The 20,753-nt window shown below is 31.9% G+C and overlaps 2 protein-coding genes across 8 annotated transcripts; one reads left to right on the forward strand and one right to left on the reverse strand.

Moving 5' to 3' along the window:
* Positions 1-593: 593 nt before the first annotated feature.
* On the forward strand, positions 594-17,573 carry Saf-B (Scaffold attachment factor B). 7 transcript variants are annotated; one of them, XM_068763742.1, is made up of 19 exons: positions 594-842; positions 983-1,423; positions 1,720-1,747; positions 2,352-2,481; positions 2,985-3,019; positions 3,541-3,686; positions 3,808-3,925; positions 4,438-4,568; positions 5,008-5,130; positions 5,655-5,732; positions 6,407-6,564; positions 8,340-8,453; positions 9,782-9,911; positions 10,590-10,622; positions 12,894-13,020; positions 13,359-13,446; positions 14,012-14,127; positions 14,920-15,088; positions 17,281-17,573. In XM_068763742.1, exons 1-18 carry the CDS (start codon positions 723-725, stop codon positions 15,078-15,080), a joined length of 2,277 nt encoding a protein of 758 aa, XP_068619843.1. In that variant the 5' UTR covers positions 594-722; the 3' UTR covers positions 15,081-15,088; positions 17,281-17,573. The 7 variants fall into 7 exon arrangements, with proteins under 7 accessions (XP_068619843.1, XP_068619842.1, XP_068619844.1 ...); XM_068763741.1 differs by having other exon boundaries at positions 6,404-6,564; positions 17,281-17,572; XM_068763743.1 differs by having other exon boundaries at positions 6,404-6,564; positions 12,906-13,020; positions 17,281-17,572.
* LOC137920407 (uncharacterized) lies at positions 16,873-20,687 on the reverse strand. Its single transcript, XM_068763749.1, has 4 exons — positions 20,312-20,687; positions 19,658-20,019; positions 19,498-19,588; positions 16,873-18,301 (listed from the first exon to the last, which is right to left on the reverse strand). The coding sequence occupies exons 1-4, from the start codon at positions 20,567-20,569 to the stop codon at positions 17,978-17,980; spliced, it is 1,035 nt and encodes a 344-aa protein (XP_068619850.1). The 5' UTR covers positions 20,570-20,687; the 3' UTR covers positions 16,873-17,977.
* Positions 20,688-20,753: the final 66 nt, after the last annotated feature.

Consider the following 20,753-nt stretch of genomic DNA (forward strand, 5'->3'; position numbering starts at 1 on the left):
CAAGCAAAGTGACTATTTTGTTAAATAGATACGAAGAATATTAGAAGCTATCGAAATACCTTTGGGTTTAGAAGCCATTACGTGATTTTATAACTTATTCTTCTCACCAAAGTAAAAGTTTGATACTCAAATTACGCAAACATAAACGTATGTACACAATGTTATGACTTAATTGTCAACGATAATAAATCAATATCACCTGACTAAAGGTTAAAAATTAACGAATAGGCAAAGGAATCCGACCCATACCATTCAAAATTTTAATGAAGTAAATAATAACTGATAAATAGGATCGATGTAATTTTAAAACCATCACGTAAATCGATAACTAATAATTGTAATGAATATTTATTGTAGTTGGAATCATTTTAAAACATTAGGAATGTTATAATGAAACTTTAAAAAATTGTAGGGTTGTAGTTGTTAAAAATGATGCAAAATAGTTTTTACACAGATTTATCGTAATAGTCTAGTAAAAGAACTCTTATTATTTAATATTGTTAAAAAGACGTAATAAAGGAAGTTGAATGAAATGATTTTTAAATGTGTTTGGTAGAGCAATAAAAATAAAATCGCGTAGGTTGGCAGCGGTAACCGCCATTTTGGATGATGGCGATTTAGTTTCTTAAAACGTTTTACTGTTGCCTAAGAATATAATTCTTACGTTGATATTAAAACTTCTAAGTTTATAAATAGACTTGAGCTTAAAATAAAAGCAAAAGATGTCGGACCGAAAAAGATTACTCGAGGAGTTAAGGGTAATAGACTTACGGGCAGAACTGGAAAAGCGTAATCTCGATAAGACTGGTATCCGTAGTGTGCTTCTCCAGCGGTTAACTAAGGTATCTCTAAATACAGTTATGTTTACATCAGATTATCACAGTTTATTATATCTGTAATGAGATATGTTTTCATGTGGTTTTTGAATTTACTAACCTAGTTGAATAGCAATATTTTTTGTTCATGAATATCTATTTTTCAGCATTTAGAGGAGGAAGGACATGATCCTACAACTTACAGATTTGAGTTAGGTTCTATAGAATCAAAGACTCCATCAAAAAAATCAAGGCGCATTGAAAGTTCCGCTGAAGCTGATTCTGAAGATACTCCGGCTATGGAAGACATGATAGTCCAAGACACAGCTGGTGAGGAAGAAGACACTGAACAATCTGCAGATACAAATCAAGGTTCCAAAGTAAGTCACGAGGAAAAGGTGACTTTAGAAGAGAATATGGAAGTAGATGACATAGGCAAGGTATCAAGAAAAAGAGAAAACAAAGATGACTCTGAAGCTACTCAAGCAAAAAAACCTTGCATGGATAAGGAAAATAAAAATGAAGACGACCATAAAATTGAAAATAATACTGATGCCGAAGACAGCATCAATTTAGACTTAGGAGAAGATGAATTATTAAATGAAGAGGTATGTTTCTATGTCTTCAAAATTAATATCAAGTTACCTCAGGTGACTACTAAAGTTACAAATGGCTATATGATGGAAGTAGATTAAGTGATAAAGTGCTTTTGTTGATATCTTAATAAATTATTAGCTACAGATACTGATCTGTTCTTTTAATAGTCACTGATCTAACATAAGTTGTAAGTTGACTATCAAGAAGTCAAGTTATACTTTCATTATTTTAGTAGCTAACCCATTTTCACAGCTTTATTGTAAACGGGCTAACTCCTCATGCTCATAACAATTTTACTTCATTTCAGACTGACAATCCAGCAAAACACAAAAAAGGTAAGTTTTTGAATTCAATGTATCATTATCTACTATGTAATCATCATTTGTTAAATTATATAAAGACTAATCTGGATTCTTGTGATGACATCTTCATTTATTTGTATAACTGTAATAAACAATCTGTGAAGTGTTGCCTGGCATAGGAGCAGAGAAATTAAAAGAAGAAGAAAGTTTATTATGTTGGTGAAACAGCAAGACCAAGACAGAACACAAGCAGGAACACTTATGGAAGTCAAGAAAGACTTGGAATATATTATCAAAGAAAATTATAATCTGCAATGAGAATAATTTAAAACTTGTTAAGGTGGTTTTTCTAATTAGTTATGTAACGAGACACTTATAACTTGTACTGAATTACCATGTTCTACATAAACATCACAATTATCAAGGAACTAGTGGCTCTAACTCGCCCCATGTCTTCCCTAGAGGCAGAGGTGCTAATATCGAATCAAGTTTTCAGGTCAAGATACATTATCCTCAAACAACTGAAATATTTGATTTACAAGCTTGCCGGTAACTTTTGAAGACAGAAGAAAGACAGGGCGGGTTGCTCCCCATGAGCGTCTCGTGCTGACTTTGCTGACCATCAATACTGACTTAGATGAACCGGTACATGTGGATGCAGAGCGGACTACGAGCGACGAGTCTGCTGTGAACAACACTTCTGCAGCTGCTGACGTCGCGCCGGCCGAAAATCTACAACAAGTAAATACTGAAGCCGCCGCCACTAGGTTGGTGAACGTCGAATGGACTTCGCGACACCCACGCGCATCTATAAACCTCGATTTTTAAACGTTTACTTTATTCGTCTATCAACACAAAGTTTTGCACCCCAAAAAGGACAGACGGCAGACGACACTTCAAGAATCATCAACAACTTCTGCATGGATATGTTTTGTTCTTCAAATCAAGTTAAACGCCGGTTTCCCATTCATCAACCAAAGAAAGCTGTATTATCTTGAAACAAGGCGACAATGGAAGGAAAACGACATACCATCAAAGTCTTCGGCTGCAAGCAATCATGTATCTACATTTTGGCTACACCTGCTGAATGAGGCTCCTGCATACATCTAATCCAGAGGAGTATTGGTGCAAAACTTTGTAGTTGTGTGTGATATGAACCTGTTTTGATTCTGTTGATAGTGTCAATGGCACATTAGAGTTTTGTATTTTGTCTTAACCAAGTCATTTTTCAAACTGCAATATCATATTTAACTTTGCATGTTTTTTTCAGCAATGACAGTGAGAAAAATGAAAAAGATCAAAAAGGTAATTATCTGATTATTATGAACAGTAAATACAATACAATAGCTTAGTTCATTATAGAAAATACAATAGCTTATTTTGCTTAGTGTTTCAGCTTTGCAGATATTGTCTGTTCAAATAAAGGAGCAACTACTTTTGTATTACTTATCTAATGTAGCTTCTTGGAGAAGATATCTTTTTCTTCTATAATGTAATATAAAATAGGATGACATCCTGAAAACACAGTAAAATGTTTCTTAATTCATTGAAACAATATGGTTTAATTGATTCAAGTCAATTTTGAATAAAGATTTTTTTTATGTAAATGTGTAAAGAACCACATTAAAAGGGAATTTAAATGTGCATCAAAGATTTTATAATTAATCTTTAGACCTTTTGTTGGTTTATTTATTAGACTACATTGTATAATTAATGAGTTATTAAAATAATAAGGTGTCACATCTTTAGAGCTTAGAAGAAAGAACTAATTCCCTATTAATATTATCAGAACTATGTTTATAACTAATCTTTGCATGTTTTTACAGATGACAAAGCCAAGGACAATGAGAGTGAGAAAAAAGATAAAAGAGATGATAATAAGGAAGGAGGAGCTCGGAATCTTTGGGTTAGTGGGCTTTCAGGTGATACTCGTGCCAAAGACTTAAAACAGTTATGCAGTAAACATGGCAAGGTAAATAATCTTTTATTTAAATCTTTCTGTTCAACTAGATAGAGGTAATTATGCCTATGTAAAAATACCTTAGGTGCTAAAAGTGTTATAGTATATTACATTTGTCTCATTTTTTTATCAGGTTATTGGAGCCAAGGTAGTTACAAATGCCCGCACACCTGGATCACGTTGCTATGGATATGTTACTATGGCTAGTGCACAGGATGCTGAAAACTGTATTAAAAATTTACATAGAACTGGTATGTTACTGTTTTTATTTTCAATTGGAACTATAAAACCCAATAAGTGTTTCTGAAGTGTTATATTCTAACTGACACTGTCTATAATACATTTAAATTTGCTCATCAGTAATATAATTATTTACAAATGGAATTGGTTATACATGTGGGATACTCAATGGAAAAACACTTGAAGTTTACAAAAAAAATTACAAAACAGCATTCAATTTTTTTTAATTGTTGCTGCCAGAACTAAAAACCTCTCACATATATATGTAATACTCTATATATATACACCAATATATGAGCATAGAAAAATTAAACTGATCTGATGTTTATAAAAACTGTGTGCAAAATAAAATGTTGGGCATTATAATTTTGATTACTCATGATAGAGAAGGTTTTTATAAATTTGTTGCAGTTAAATTTTGATTCTGTTTTTGGACACAATTAATTACAAACCAGATATTTAAAAAACCTAACGTGTTTTTTTTTTGTATTAATTATGCTTAAAATATTCCTTATGCTTAAAGAGCTCCATGGCCGCATGATTTCTGTGGAGAAAGCAAAATCTGAATCTGAGTCAGCTTCTCGTAGACAGCCCCCGATCCGTCCTGAGCGACGACTGAGTAAAGACCCCAAAGAGGATCCTAAGGAAAATGAGGTTAGTTTTACTTGTATTATTGTTAACCAGCATCTACAATATGTATATATATATATATATATGTTAATAAAATCAAGGTTGGGGGAAGTCGCAAGCTGTGGGCATTGTAAGATGGTTTGGGTTGTTGTGGCCATCTTTAATTTGATGTCTGATATAAGCCTAACAGTGGTTGTCTATCAGCTTATTTGAATGAATAAATGTTTGGCAATATATATGGCGATACATACGAATAGCATTAGCAAATTCAAAATCTCTTTTACACTTTATATATATGAATGGATGTATTGTTTATATGATAATGGAAAGTTTTTCTTCATGGTCTAATATGTTTACGAAACATTATTATGTGTAATTATTTCAAAATTGTAATCTTTACATTAAATTTTACACAAAACACTGGCATAAAAATACTGAGTAACTTTTTTCTATTTCCATCTAGGAAAATAAAGAAGCCGGTGAAAAGAGTGGAGAAGTGAAAATTAAAAAAGAAGGTGATGTATCAGGAGCAGAAAGCACGAGATCTACTTCACGCACTCGAGAAAAATCACATAGGTCTGACAAGGTACATAATCTTCTTAAATATTTTTCATTGCATAAATATTGTGGCCTATTAATACTTAAATTTCGTAATGACTTCCAATATATTTGTAGGGTGCCGCACACTGACAATGATAATAATGAATTACATATTACTATTAAACACAGCACTTTACTGCAGTACCATAACATAAAATATCATTTGTAGTTATATTTGTTATTGTATGGATACTGGCACTAGAAAATTTATAGCAGTATAAAAGACACCAAAATATCAGCAGAAATATTTTAAGAATGTCATCGAAATTTGCCTTGCTTTTATACATTCAGTAATAAAGGGGGTGTAACAAAATTTTGTAAACCATTTGTACATCACCAAAAATGTTAAAAGGCTTATTCTGCATTAATTTAATATTGTTATTAAATTTACTTATTCTTTTCATTATTTTAAATTAAAGTTGCAAGAATTTATACTTATTTGCTATAGTAAATAGATGTAAAATATCCTCATACTTCTAAAATTAACAAGTACACTATGTTTGCTTTAAGGATCGTACAAGGCGGAGTACACGCAGCCGTGAGCGCAGAAGATCTCCTAGAGAAGTATTATCGTTTTCGAAGATCTGGGTATGTTAATAAAGAAAACATTTTTGTGTTCAAATTATACTCACACACTTTTTACGTATAACGGCGAACTTAATGCCGAAGGCATTTTCTACCAGTTAATTTTATTTCAACAATGGCATTAATTTTGTAGCATATATTAGTTTTAACAAAATCTCTGAATCTAGCTAGTCTCTAATATAGAAGTCCTCAGACTTATTTTTTTCGTAGACCACTTAAAAATTTTTGCTGGTTCTGGTGGAACTTTTACAATATTTCTACCACATTCCTAAAACTTTACAAAAATGTGAATATTAGATCTATAATATGCAAGTTTTATTTGTACTGAATTTGGAATATGCAAGCTTTATTTGTACTTAATATTAAATTGCAAGTTTTGTTTTGGACCGACCAACTTAGGAAATAGTGCTCTAATAAATTCTTAATCCATGTTTGTGTTTGTACTGAAATTTGTGAAATTAATCTCACCTATGTAGCGCGACTATGAATGGGCAGACGCGGCGCGGGTAGATCCCATCAGGTTGATCACTAGATACGGGCAGCGTAAGACTGGTCATCAGGGCGATGTTTGTGAGAGGTCTGTCTTGCAATGGGCGACTAACGGCTGACATGACGATGATGATGCGGGTCACATTTTAAATGTGCACGCTCATGTAAATATAACTTTAATACAGAAGGAACGGGACGTGGCTAGAGCAAGAGAACGGTCGAGAGCTGCGCGTGAGGAGGAACGTCGGCGACGCGCGGCCGAAGATGCGTTGAGAGAGCGAGAAAGAAGACAGCGTCAGGAAAAACATCGTCTAGCACTTGAAAGAGAAAAACTACGCGCAGAAAGGTTTTTTTGTTAACCTAATTTAATATTATATCTAAAAAAATCTTTTTTTAAGTATTGGGTTGTTTGGAAAATAATTTTGTTTTTTGACAGAGGATTCTATTGTATTTTTTTGATCCCAACTTCTTACTTAAGCAGCTTAATTATTATATGTTTTGAGAGGTGATATAACAAGGCTTGTGTCTGAATAAGTTCAAGCAATGAGCAATAAGCATCATTTTCGTCATATATTACTTTATTAATATAGAAAAGGAAAAAATGCTGTTCAAGCCAGAAAGATTGAGAATTGATGTTGAAGATGCTCTATGTTTTGGAAGGCCAATTAAAGCTGATAAAGGCATTAGATGATGCAAACCAGGGAATAACGTGAGATCGGTGAGAGGTTAGATTTATCGGATGCAATTGTTTTTGTCCACTTGAAAATTCTGGGTTTAACCTCAAAGTTTGATATATATGTTTCCCATGTCCCGACGGAGAGAAATTTGTGCCCTCGCGTTGGCGTCTGTAACTCGATCGTTAAACGTTACGAAAATGTTCATTTTGGAAGCACACCATTACTGGGGACGAAAAATGGGTTGTATGTAATAAACGCAAGAGATCATGGAGCAAAAAAAAATGAACCGGCTCAAAACATTTCAAAAGCCAATATCAATCAAAAAGGTGCTGCTATCTGTTTGGTGGAATTTTAAAGGAGCCTTTTTTATCTTTTACCGAATAACACAGCAATTGATTCGGAAATCTACTGCCTTAAGCTGGACAAACTGAATAATGCATTTCAACAGAAAAGGTTCGAATAATTGAACCAAAAAGGTGTAGTGTTCCACGAAGATAATGCGAGACCTTATACAAGTTTGGTCACTCGCCAAAATCTTTTACGGCTCGAATGGTACTACAACTACCACACCCACCATATTCTCCAGATATTGTTTGTCGCTGTCAAATTTTTTGGACGGTAAAACATTAACCTCAGAGAAAATGTCAAAAATTACCTGAATAGAGGTTTTTGCCAGCAACGACCACAAATTTTATGAGCGCGGAGTCATGCTACTATCAGAAAGAAAAAAGTGTTGGATCAGAATGGCCAATAAATAATTAAATAAAATTAATTTTAATTTTTCCCAAAAAAAAATCGAAATTATTTTCCAAACAAGCCAAAAGGTATGCTTTGATAAATTACTATTTAATGAAATAATAATTAAATCTATTTTCAATCACTACCTGCATGCAGACAGATGAAACAATGAAACAAATATTCATTTGAATGGCTAAGCACTTTCTGAAAGTCATGATATTGATATAACATATATTTAAAAATGTATTTATACTTAGGCTACTGCCAGGTTCAGAATATCCAATCAATAAAGAAGAACCACATCCCAAAAAACTCCATAGTTACTCTTGAACGTCAATGTCACATGAAAATATTAATCCCAGGAATGAATTAATATTTAATATTATGTGTATGTTCTATTAATTAGTCTTCATTTAATAAGCTTCGAATTTTTTCGTAGTTTAGGACACAAGCCTATACTACTTAGGTTATATATATATATAATTACCGATCGAAATTATACCTGCCGGTAGATAAATAGTCTTATATATAACTTTGACAAATGCAAGCATATTGTAAAAGCAACCCGTCTGGAACAGCCATCGCGCTATTTTATTTCACACGTTTTTATCATAAATAGGATTAGAGAACCTCTCTATACTTAATCACATGTTATTTGTATTTAGTTTTTTTGTGCCCTTCAATCTAAATATACTTTTTTTTTAAGGGAGAAAATTGAACGCGAGAAGAATGAACTCTTGCGGTTGGAGAGGGAAAGACATAGATTGGAACGTGAGAAATTAGAATTGGAGAGATTAGAACTCAAAAGAGCTCAACTAAGGTATCTTGCAATTTATTCACCATTTGCAAAATAAAATTCATTTTTTTATTTTGTCATAGCTATAACTATAAATGGTGTTAGACACATTTTATGTTAATACAAATAGAAATACAGGTAGTGTCGACATTTCGTAGAATGGCAATTGAGTCTTCACCTAAAATACCTTATACATCAACATTTGTGATATGATCACTTTACTATATTTACTATTTTAATTTATATGCATATACTTCTTATATAAATATGTTTAATTATAATTAAATAATAGTTACAGTGTATATAAATTACTCTATATTTTATATTTACACCACTAGGTTGACAGGTGGAGAATGCCTAAAAGGCATTGAATTAAGTCCAATGTTACACAGTTTCAAAGTATGTACAAATAAATAAAGATCTGTATTAATGGAACCTTGCAAAGGTAAATTTAATTTCAAACAACAAGTTATGGCTGCAGATATTGTTATTGCTGATAATAAAATTATTACTGATTACTTAGATGTATCTTGTATAAATGATAAGGGTAATGTAACTGTATAATTTCTACTGTTACTTTGTCATTTAGTGGCCAGGTTTTAAAACTTTATTCTTATGTTTCATTGTGAGAAACATTGTTTCTTTATCATAATATAAATTAAAAATTTCGTAATATTATTAACATATAAAATAACATAATAGGGAAAAGATAATAGTTTTTCATGGTAGATGACATAAAAAACAACACAGGTTTTAATTCAGAGTTCACATTTAATGCAAAAAAAAAACATTTAATATTTAATAATGTAATTAAGCAATGGGAATGACTAAAGTGGGCAAATTTTTCTTTATAAAGTGATACTAGGGGTCAGAGTATTTGCATTTAATTTCTCATAATCATCATAATCATTTGTTAAATTTTTTAAGAAGTTAGAATTAAGCTTATTTTTGTTGAAAACTACATCAGTTTTTTCTGTAGTCAGCTTGTTGAACAGTTACAATGTAAGCATTGTATTAACTATATTTTAGTTGCAAATGCCATCAATACAGTAATGATATAAAATTACTATAAAGCAAGATTCTTTAGTATATATATTTGATCATCATCATTATATCAGACATTAGACATCCATTGCAAGGTTTAAGGCTCCCCATAGACAACCATCCGAGCTCTGTCCTCATCCATCAACTTTCCCATCGTCGATATCGTTGCTCCATCTAATGGTCTAACTAAGCCTCATCAACCGGCGCTGATATCTATTTGTTAGTTGATTCAAAATTTAATATTTTGGTTCTATTAAACATATTCTGTTCTGTTATGCGTTTTATCAAGTCCATGTTATTGTTTTAAGATTAGAAGAGGAACGCCGCAAACGTGGATACGAAAGTAGTGCACCGTATCGAAAACCTGCCACCAGTCCTCCGCCGGAACCGGCTTATGAACGTGACCAGAGACACAAACGCCCTCCGCCACCGCCAATGGTAAGCATTACAAACTCTAGTTGTTATGGACTGAGTGACTAACTATTACCTGGACCTGGTACAGAATTAAATATAAAAGTAAAGCTTGGAGCCACCTAAATTATACAAAACATTTTGTTTTTTTTTTTTTCATTAATATTTATGTCAACGTAAAATAAACCCTAATATTGATCACCTGGTCCATAACATTTTAAAAAGACATACTTTATTAAAGTGACATAGATTTTAATTAAAGTTACTTTAAAAAAAATATAAGTAAAAAATGTAATTTAAAAATATTGTAATAAAGAAGTCTAATAGTTAATTGTTTTGCTTATGAAATTTAGTTACATGATAAATATCACTCGACATATTTGCGATTGCGCTAAATGTAGATCCTAACAATAAAGTTTTTGATTTATGATGTAGAAACAACATTAAAAATGACGATAATTATTTTAAGTTTCCAATGTTTGAAAATAAGTGTTGATTAAAAAAAAAGACAATTTAAATTTACATCTGTTGTCACATATATGTTGTGTGGTGCCATTTTCAAAAAACATTAGATTAGTCAGTCAATCTTTATTTTTTTTTTGCTTTTCATAAATTTTTTGTCTTGATGCTGTCACTTTATTATAGCTATGTCTTATCAATTTCATTTCGCTAGTAAAAAGCTGACACTCCCATTTTTTCGCGCAGACCAACATCCTTCGCTCCAATAAACCTAAGCATGTAAGAACCCGTTTGGAAAATCAAATTACCATTTAACACTTAAGTACTGATTCAATTGGCAAGTATACTTTATTTTATTTTTAAAGATGCACTTTTTTGTATGATTTTTTTTAAATACACAAATTGCCAGTGGATTTATTTAACCAATGTTTATTTATTCTTTTGTCATAAATATGTGTAATATTTGTTTAGTCTATTCAGACATTCAGTTTTTAATTGAAGTTAATAACTGTTTTACAGATTGAGTATACTAAGGTTTGGGTTACTTTTTTATGGGCTATGGTCAACTGACTTGCTTACTATTGCACAGAATATCTGCTCTAATTTTAAACGCTTTACGCTGCTGCCTGGGCCTTAGGTTTACGTTTATTTTATTATATTTCAAGTTGTATTGAGATGTTAATAATTCTAGTACATGACACATAAGGTTTGTGCAAAAAGTACGGCGAATTTTGTGTTTCTCAAAAATCTCAATTTATTAATGAACATCTAATTTTTGTCCTCCTTGAAGTAATCCCCATCCGATACACTGGTGGAAACGCTTTTTCAAATCCTCGTACACTTTACAATATTATTTATAAGCTTGTTATTCATAGCAGTCGCATCGTAGCATAGTGTTGTCTTTTCACAAGCCTCTTCAGTTTAGGAAACAAGTCACAGCAGGTTAGACTTAGAGAATAGTGTATGCAGTATGTATTTGACCGAAATTCATGCACAAACAACATTTGAATAGTGGTATTATATAGAGCAAAAAACCATTTTAGTTATACCACAAATCTAGGCGTTTATTGGCATGGCCTTACATTAATATCGCGTAACTTACGTGTAATAAATATTCCTTATTGAACTATCCCTTAATTATAACAACGCCCCTGCAAAGAAAGCTTTCAGCAGAATAACATTCGCAATCTACCGAAGTTGAACTCTTCTTGGTTCATATGGCAGCATTTACTGAGATGATTGAGTTTGGTTCCACCATCAACCATGAACACTTGGTTTCTCACCAGTTATGGCAGTTTGGGTTTATTCAAATTTGGGTTATCAAAGACATAATCCAACAGTTCCTTGTCAATGTTACTGTGATGCTGTTTGTTCTTTTATTCACTTCAATGTTTACGTCTATTGTGGTCATTCCCGAATATAGGATACATTCTTCAATGACGACTTCCTGGCCCTTTTAAAACAGTTTGTACCATCCTTTGACGTTGGTTTGGTCCGAGGTAGTTTTAATGGATTGGTTGGTGCACTTACTCAACTTATTTTTGATACAGTATAGAGTAATAGATTATTGTTTAATATTCAAAAATCAAAGGGGCAGAATACGATCAAGCAAAGAAGCTGTCGAAAATTATCTAAATATAGTAATAACCCAACTTTTTGGGTGTGTGCGGGGGGAATGAGTACAAATTGAATCTATGTGGAGACTTACAGTAATTTAATATTGGCAATACTTTTTAAAAAGACCTACATTAGCTGAAATTTTTCTCCTCGCAATCCGTTTAATTATTTATTTCAGTTTACTGTATCCCTTGATCTCCTCAACATAAGCAGGTCATGTGTTGTTAATAAGATTTATTGTAAGATCATTTTTCCACTAAAACAATTTTTGAATTCAAACACCTATTGCTATCTTTGATAAATCTTTGTAAGATTTCCAAGCTTAAGCTATTATACATTACTATTACCGCATGCAATTTTTTTTGTAATCTAAGCCTAAAATACTATCAGAGTAGCTCTGAGATTATGAGCAATATGTCCAATTACATGTGCAATATTAGATTGAAGAAAAGTCTTTTCGTAAATAGTATGTGTAATAAAATCTCTTTGGCTGTACTATTTGTGTCTGGTTGGTTTTGATGACGTTTAAAATTTTATATTTAAAAAATGTGGCGTTTATGGTCCTAATGCAGTATTAGTAAAAGTAGCCCAAAGTTAGTTTAAGTATTTTCAATTGATTAATTTTCCATGCAACAGCATCGTGAAACTTCCTACAAGAATGCAAAAAGTGGTTGAATGAGATGAACTCTATATACTTTAGTTAAATGTATGTAAAATTTTATAAATAGGTCTCAAATTTTTATACAAAATACAAAGTAAATTTTCTCCAAACTATTTGTTCGCATACGTTTTGCTACAGTGTGGGAATTTACAGACTACGTACCATTGTACACATTACAGTGATAGACACAGATATTTCAAGATCGCGTATAACAGCATAATCTGGTATGACAATTGTATTTATAATAAGACTATGTATTTATTGACTTAAAGTTTCTTCACAAGCAGTTCGAAGCACCGCCGCCGCCCCGGTTCGACATGGCTCCCGGTTACGACCGAGGCTCCGACAAGCGCGACCGGGAACGCGACTACAAACGTGACTATCCGCGTCACGTATCCTGTGAGTTCACAATTTTTGTAACACATTAATAAAACTAATAATATCTTTATTCGAGTTGGCATTTACACGTACTTTTGAATCATCATTTATTTTAAAGACTGAATGACAACCTGCTGAGAAGAGCCGATCAGAAAATAACATTTGTCAAAGTGGGGCTAATTATAGCAAAACAAAAAGTTGCAGCTGTTTAATAGAAATTAATCACTGTCAAGTAGCACCAATACACAGTATTATTTCAGCCATCATCTTACAATGGAGGACTGCCCGTCCAGAGATGGAAAGACCCAAATTATTTTTTTTGATGTTATTTTATATTCTTTTTATTTTTATTTAAACAGCGGGTAGTATGAAATATCCAAGTAATGGCAGTGCTAACGACGATACCAGGCAACCAACGGTACCTGGCACCAGACTAAAAGAGCCCAGGTATGTAATATTAATTTGTCTAAATATAAAAATTCTTTTGATTAAATCAAGAACATACAAAACATCTGTATATTGGTTTATGATTAAATGCTTTAAAGCAATGTATTGCTCATTTGTTATTAATAATTATATATGGTGTAGTCTACCAAAAAATCAAAGGTTATAGAAATTATAAAAATTATTATGAATATATATAAAAGAGTTTTTAAATATGCTGGGATTTATCCAGGAGTTAGGTTGGCTCGAGTAAAGCTTTCCTCGGCAGAAAATGAGAGACAAATAAAAAGCTGTTTATCATAAATGAAATTAATTATTGTTTATTATCTGATCCTGTAGAATAATGCCAGCAGTTATGGACCTGTCCCATTCTAATAGTAAAAACATTTCAGAGTGATAGCTTTACAAGAGAATAGGTGTAAAAGTTTAAATGTTATATGACAGTAACATATATACATTCACCCTATAAAACTTTTGCTAACTGCTAACTTTTGCTACTGTGTATACTTTTACTATATATTTTTGCAATATTTGAATATGTTTACATATCATTAAAAAAATGTTGTAGCCGGTCTTACGATTCGCGTGATAATCGATCGTACAGGCCTTCTCCGCCGGGCAAGCCGGAGCCACGCAGCTGGAATCCCTCAAATCGTTATCCGGAAACTGCACCGCCTACTAAAGGTATGTATTTTATTAAAAAAATAATCCTAACTAATAACACAAAAAATCTTAACGATTTATTTGCATGACTCCTCAGAGTTAAGTAATCGTAAAAGTAGGCGCACTTCTAATGACGTTCATGAGTGTGATGATTAATGTGATTATTAATATCAATGTCACTAAATTATACCTCTATTTATAATTGCAGTTAAAAATGTATTATCTAAGCTTTAAATGTAGGATATTTTTGGAGTAGCACACATATTTTGTACTATTATATTTTCACATGTACCAATAATTTCAAATTCAGAACTTTAGTTAAAATGTATTTTTTGTCATCAATTTTGTGAGCATCAAAATACAAATACTTGTAAATAAAAACCAATGACAGTGTAAAGGATTTTTATTAAGTTTAGCTCGAAAATAATTGCTTTAAGTACTGTATCAGGAATATTGTATAAGTTAAAACAAAAAAACTCTTCAGAGTTTGGTGCAAGCGTTTCTGAGATCGGATGGGTTTGGAACACTCATAGTTTTAAGGACAATGCCTTATGTGGGTTTTTAATCTGATACCAGTATCTATCAAATTATCTTTTCTGGCATTCTTCACCTGACGGACAAGTGGACACTTTAAATTATCTATATGGATAATATTATGAATATATAAAAATTTAATATTTAAGCGTTAATTTCAAAAGCTTTAGAAATTGTGCACCGTCATTAATTTTTTGCGGATTTTAGGAAGTATGTCACAATTTTTTCGGTCTCATTCAGGTTTTACTAACAAAACGTAATTTGTGCCAAACGATATAGGTGGCGGAGCCGGTGGTTCCAGCGAGCAGTGGTCCGGCGAGGCTCGGTACGGAGGCACGTATGAGACCCGCTACCCAGCCGCCTATCAGCCGCCGCCGCCGGGCGCGCCCTATCCCGATCGCTACGCGCCTGCTGCCAGAGATTTTGCGCGCAAATACTAGCCGAATAGGTCAGGAAACAATGATACGTGCTACACTTTCTGTAAAGGGAATCATGATTAAAGTGTTGTGATGGAATAGTATTATAACAGTGAAAACAACTACACCCTTAGCTTTCCTTTACACAGTAGATAGGATTCCTATTCTTATAAATATACAAATAAAACAAATACTTATTGTTTTTAACCCTTTGCACTCAGCACAATTTTAGATGTTAGCTATCAGCTACTCAGCGCTACTTTACAGCAGACACAAACATTTACAAACCCTCTATAACTTATTATAATTATAATGATAATGGAATGATACGACTTGGTTGAGATTGAGGAATGCTTATTTGTAAAAAAATCAATATTTTATTGTTTGTAATTGTGCTGATTATGGTACATTTTCTAACAGCTGTTGTCTCGTTCTACAGTTAGTCTTTCTAACATGTCGGTATAAAGGTCTATCTGGAGCCCATCTTCATCACTATTTGGGTCATGGGACTCACTCATGGTTGGATGCTTTGCTATTGTTATAATAAAAATATGAATAAATATGTGGGTTGAAAATTTCTAATTGTTATAGTAATTACTCACAAGAAAATATTTACAAAAATAGTTTTCTCCAAACAATTTATTCACTAAGAAAGAATCACTTTTCCTATTTTCTCACTTGTTAGATCTGTATGTACTGCTTGAAGCTTTAAACCAGACTGAGGTCACCTTTGAAAATCTTTTACTCCAGATTTAGACTTGTTAATTTAAAATATAAATCACTATACAGTTCCTGCTATGTATATATGGACCTTTCTTCTACAAACTCTCCTTATCGATCTTTTCAAGTAGTTCCGAGAAGTGCTCGGACCGTCGTGAGCACGCGTCTCATATTCTTATCTGACACAAAACCCGCCGCCATTTCTTTTATATATCTCTTAGTGATTTTACAATATTTTTATTTGATTTCTTGTGCCATTTCAAGAGAAAACTTCAGGGAATCATGCGTGTCTCAAAAATTTGCGCGGAAATAACTCTGTTCGCCGTAATCACTAATAAACTTAAATGTCCCTTGAGAGGTGGCATCCGAGTGATACGCTAGAATTACAATGTCCCCTGAGAGGGGACAGCGGAGTGCAAAGGGTTAACATGCTTCGCTAAGCACCTTTACATAATCAAGACATTAATGCAACGCATGTTTAAATATTTATTTATACATAGAGTAGGTTCGAAACGATGATTCTATCGAGTAGAACTTGGCAAGAAACTCGATAGTTAGTTACCCTTTTAAGGCTAATTTCACATTTTTTTCTTTTTCTCTATTTGACAGATGGTAAATGTGGGGACATGTTCTACAACTTTAAAAATAGTTTAAGATGAAAATAATAAAATTTTTCCCAAAAACTCTGCAAAGGAAATAAAAATTCAATGTTGTTACAAAAAAATTAAAACTAGTAAACAGTGAAAATTCAATCCACAAGTAAAAAACATTAAAAAATACAAATTGCAATAAGGAATAATAATTGATTTTGCAACTATTGGAGGCTACTTTATAACAGGCATTAAGGTTTATTATACACTGAAAGAAAAATGTATCAGTAGATATGTTAGATATGTCAAGTGCAACTTGTTGGGTTTGAAGAACATTCATTATGGACTGTTTTGGTTTATTTGTTGTTATAGTCTGTTATTAGCAGCTGCTTTTTGGGTTTCTCAAGTTGCTTATATAATTCATGACATAGTTATTAGTTCATGTTACACAAAATAAAAATTATGATGAAATTTTAATGCAATAGAATGTAATAAAAGACTCCATGTAATAAAAAAATATGTATTTTGAAATTCGTGATAGAATAAGATTGCGTATAAAAGATTTTTTTATTCTTATTAATGAACTGCGTTATTGGAAAATCTTGTAAAAAAAAAGAAATTGATGTATTAATCGGCACAATATAGTTTATTTTGATTCACCCTCTAACAAAAAGCCCACAAGAGAGAAAATAATAACATTTCTCTAGGTTATACTACTGTATATTGACTATTATTAACAGTAAGAAGTTTAAGCAGTCTGTTATTACAAGTCATAAACAACCATCAATCATACCAAAAAGTTGCAATTTTATGTTTGTTACTTTACCAAATATTTTAATTGCAGGTTAGATTTTTCTATAAATTACTAATTTGTTCACCCCTATGTAGTGTAAAATCATAATGATTTGTTGCAGGTCACCTAGTGTAGCAGATATTTAAATGTGGACTTCTGAAAACTACTGTTTACTGTAATTATTTTAACTTATCATATTATTAACTTCACATTAATTAATCATAACAATTCTAACGTCTCTTGAAATACGTTCGCGATTTTATGATTTTCTGTCAATGTTCCAGAAGAAATTGCCTCAATTGCAACATTGCAATTTCTACTGTAATTCTTACTTTTGGTATGTTTTAGATTTTATTACAGATAGGTTAATGTTTAAAGCTTAAGTGACATAAAGGAATAATTAGTTTTTGTAATATATTACATAATGTATGTTATATTAGCAAAAATAAAAAATAACTTGAATGAAGTGTTTTATTTCAAAATAACTAATATTAAGTATTTGATAGTTTTGTCATAACACCAATTAACCTGAATTGGTTACAATAATTAAGCAGAGATTATACAAATATTACAATGGTTATGAGAAATATGACCAAAATAACTGCAAGCATTAACAACTAACACCAAATTTAAAGAAATTATTGTTAGCTTTGCAGAAAATATAGTTTTTATTTCAATAAAAAAAAAACTATTACATGCTATAAGTAAGCACCGACAATTATTTTGTAAAATAGCATTAATTGAAATACTTGTCACCTAGCTACTGCTAATTAATAATCATGAATTAGAAACAGAACTAGAAACCTAAATAAAACTACTTAATATACTAATGTATTGAAGTTAAAATTTCGTTCATTATTTTCTACGAAAAGAACAGATTGTGTTGGTACATCTCCATCTGAATATAAATTACTAGGATGTTCCCATTTTTCTGCATATTTTTGTTCAGATAAATCTTCGTCAAACTGTAAAAGTGCTTTAATGGCATCTTGTTGACCCTGCACAGCTGCCAAACGCAGCAAACGTTTTGCAATGGTAGGGTCTCGAGTAAGTCCACCTCTTCCTTGGCCATAATAAATACCAAGATTATACAATGCACCTGGATGCTGCTGAGCAGCAGCTGAACGGTACAGTTCCATTGCCTAAAACAAAGGTAAGAGCTTACATTAAGACTACAGATCTGTTTAAAATATCATTGGCAGTAGCATAGAAGTAAATATATCTAGAAAATTAGTACAAGAGATCATATTTAGCCTTTGGTGGCCATGTAGTTTTCTGATGTATTATAGTAATAATAGAGCCACAATAGAGAAGAAGAATTTTTATTCCAAGAAATAAAAATAAGGCGAATGAATGTCTCTTGCCTTAGGCCTCCTCTAGCAAGTGGCCAGCTGTTAGTTTTATACCATGTCTATATTTTCCTCCATTTACCTCAACTTCTATGGCCATCTCTTGGGTACCAATTTGTGCCAAAATAAATGACTAAAAGAAACTGATAGATGTGATTGTTTTAATTTTATTAGATAATACACACTAGAAAATATGCAATATACATAGATGCATAATAGTAAAGAAAAAGTATGATAGGTGATCACATCACATAACATAATTTCTTCCAGGCAACCATAATTAAGCATAAAATAAAAAAAAATGATGCCAATTATTTTGCATATTTTCGTTATGACAAGAAGGAAGTCCTTATGCAGGGTCATAATGGCAATAATCAGAGAAAAGTAGTAGAAACAACATTGTTTCCCATCACAAAGCATAGGGTTAATTATATCACATATCCCAAGATTATATTTGATATCAACAGTAACCAAAAACTGATGTTAATATGTAATTGAACAAAAATATATTACAATGAAAGTATAAGTAGTCTTGCAGTGTGCAACATAGAAAATGTGGTTTTTTAAATAATTGTTGTCTATGGATAAATAAGACAATCAATAAATGGGTAGGCCCCTACTAGGTACATCAACAACATGGTCAAAGTTGCGAGAAGTTACTAGATGCAGGTAGCACAAGACTAGTCATCATAGTATCCTCTGGGGAGGTCTATGTCTTGCAGTCCTTGTCTATTGGCCAAGATGATAGTGATGATGAATTAAATCTTTTATAATTATCAATCTGAATTTTTTAATATATATCATATCAAATCTTATAAAGAATTTTCATCATATTATTGGGTTGCAACAGGCCAGTAACTTTTGACAGCACAAGTCTGTTGCGGAATCTAATTTGAAATAAATATAGTACAACTTTGAGAATGAGGTTTACATACATTAATTCTTGTAAACAAATTACTTTCTGCTATTGATATAGAAATATTACTTACCATTTTTTCATCAATTGTGACTCCTAAACCATTCTCATAGCACAAACCTAAATTGAATTGAGCTGGTGCATGATTGTGATTTGCAGCGGATCTACAAAGAGTTTTAATTTTAATTTTAATTCTCTGAGTTATGTGGTAATTTAATGAATATATTATTTACCTTAACATATTCAAACCATCTTGATGTTGTCCATTTTTGATGGCAGCCAGACCAAGTCTATTCTCAATAGAATTCAAAACTTCTCTGAGCGCGTCATCCGAGTTTGATGAACTTTTACTATTAGTATTTTCATTATTTTCATTTGCTTTATGTTCATTTGATATTAAAGTAACATTAAAACGAACATCTGCTATTGCTTTTTGAATTCTGGTACTTGAATTCAGTGATTTTACATTTTTGCTTAGGTAATTTAAATAGGGATGTAGAGTTGAAAACCAACAATTCATAGGATGACATTTCTTTCGCTTATGTTTAAGATGTATGAGCTGGCTGGTGTACCATCCAAGAACTAAAGCACTACTCTAAAAAGTTAAATATATGGTATTTAAACACACATTAATTAACTATAATGGATATTTAAAAATATATAATAAGAATTATTAAGGCAATCAAATATTTTAATAACAAAGAGAAATTAAATAGCAATAAAAAATTTTGATGAATACCGCTGCAGTAGATCATTAAAGTGTTTTAATCACAATTTAATGTGTTTACTAACACCAGTAAAAGCTTTTATTTGCTATCGAGCACACGTTGTTGTTTTTAAATATGAATTTGTATAGATTACTTTCTAATATACAAAATATAATTTACCCATGTTATGGCACCAAGCCAAGAGCGATTAAGATCATCGAAATTCCATCGTTTACTTTTAGCGTCGTTATCATTATTAGTCGATTTCCAACAATTTCGTGAACTTTTCCAACAAGAAAGTACTCCCGAACGTTTATCTTGGTCTTCAGAAAGGGTACTGCCTGTTGAATTGACGATACCAGTAGAGCTGCGTTTATCAAAATGGTTTACACTCTTTTCTAAGACATCTCGAATGCGGCGGGTTACATATTTCCACATTATTTATATCGTTAACTTATACATCCAATATTAAAAAAAATCCATTGCAAAATACTATTGAACTTTTAAGAGGAACCTTCAACAAATTTGGACAGAAGTTGTTTTGTACAACCTTCCTTCCATAGATTTTTAACCAGACAATTAGGTATAAAGTCATAGTGACACTATAATAATTATAGTTTAA

The sequence above is a fragment of the Battus philenor genome, unplaced genomic scaffold (genome assembly GCF_028537555.1).
Source record: "Battus philenor isolate CCGP_79_NKW_IND1 unplaced genomic scaffold, ilBatPhil1.0.hap1 SCAF_18, whole genome shotgun sequence".
In the NCBI taxonomy this organism is placed as follows: domain Eukaryota; kingdom Metazoa; phylum Arthropoda; class Insecta; order Lepidoptera; family Papilionidae; genus Battus; species Battus philenor.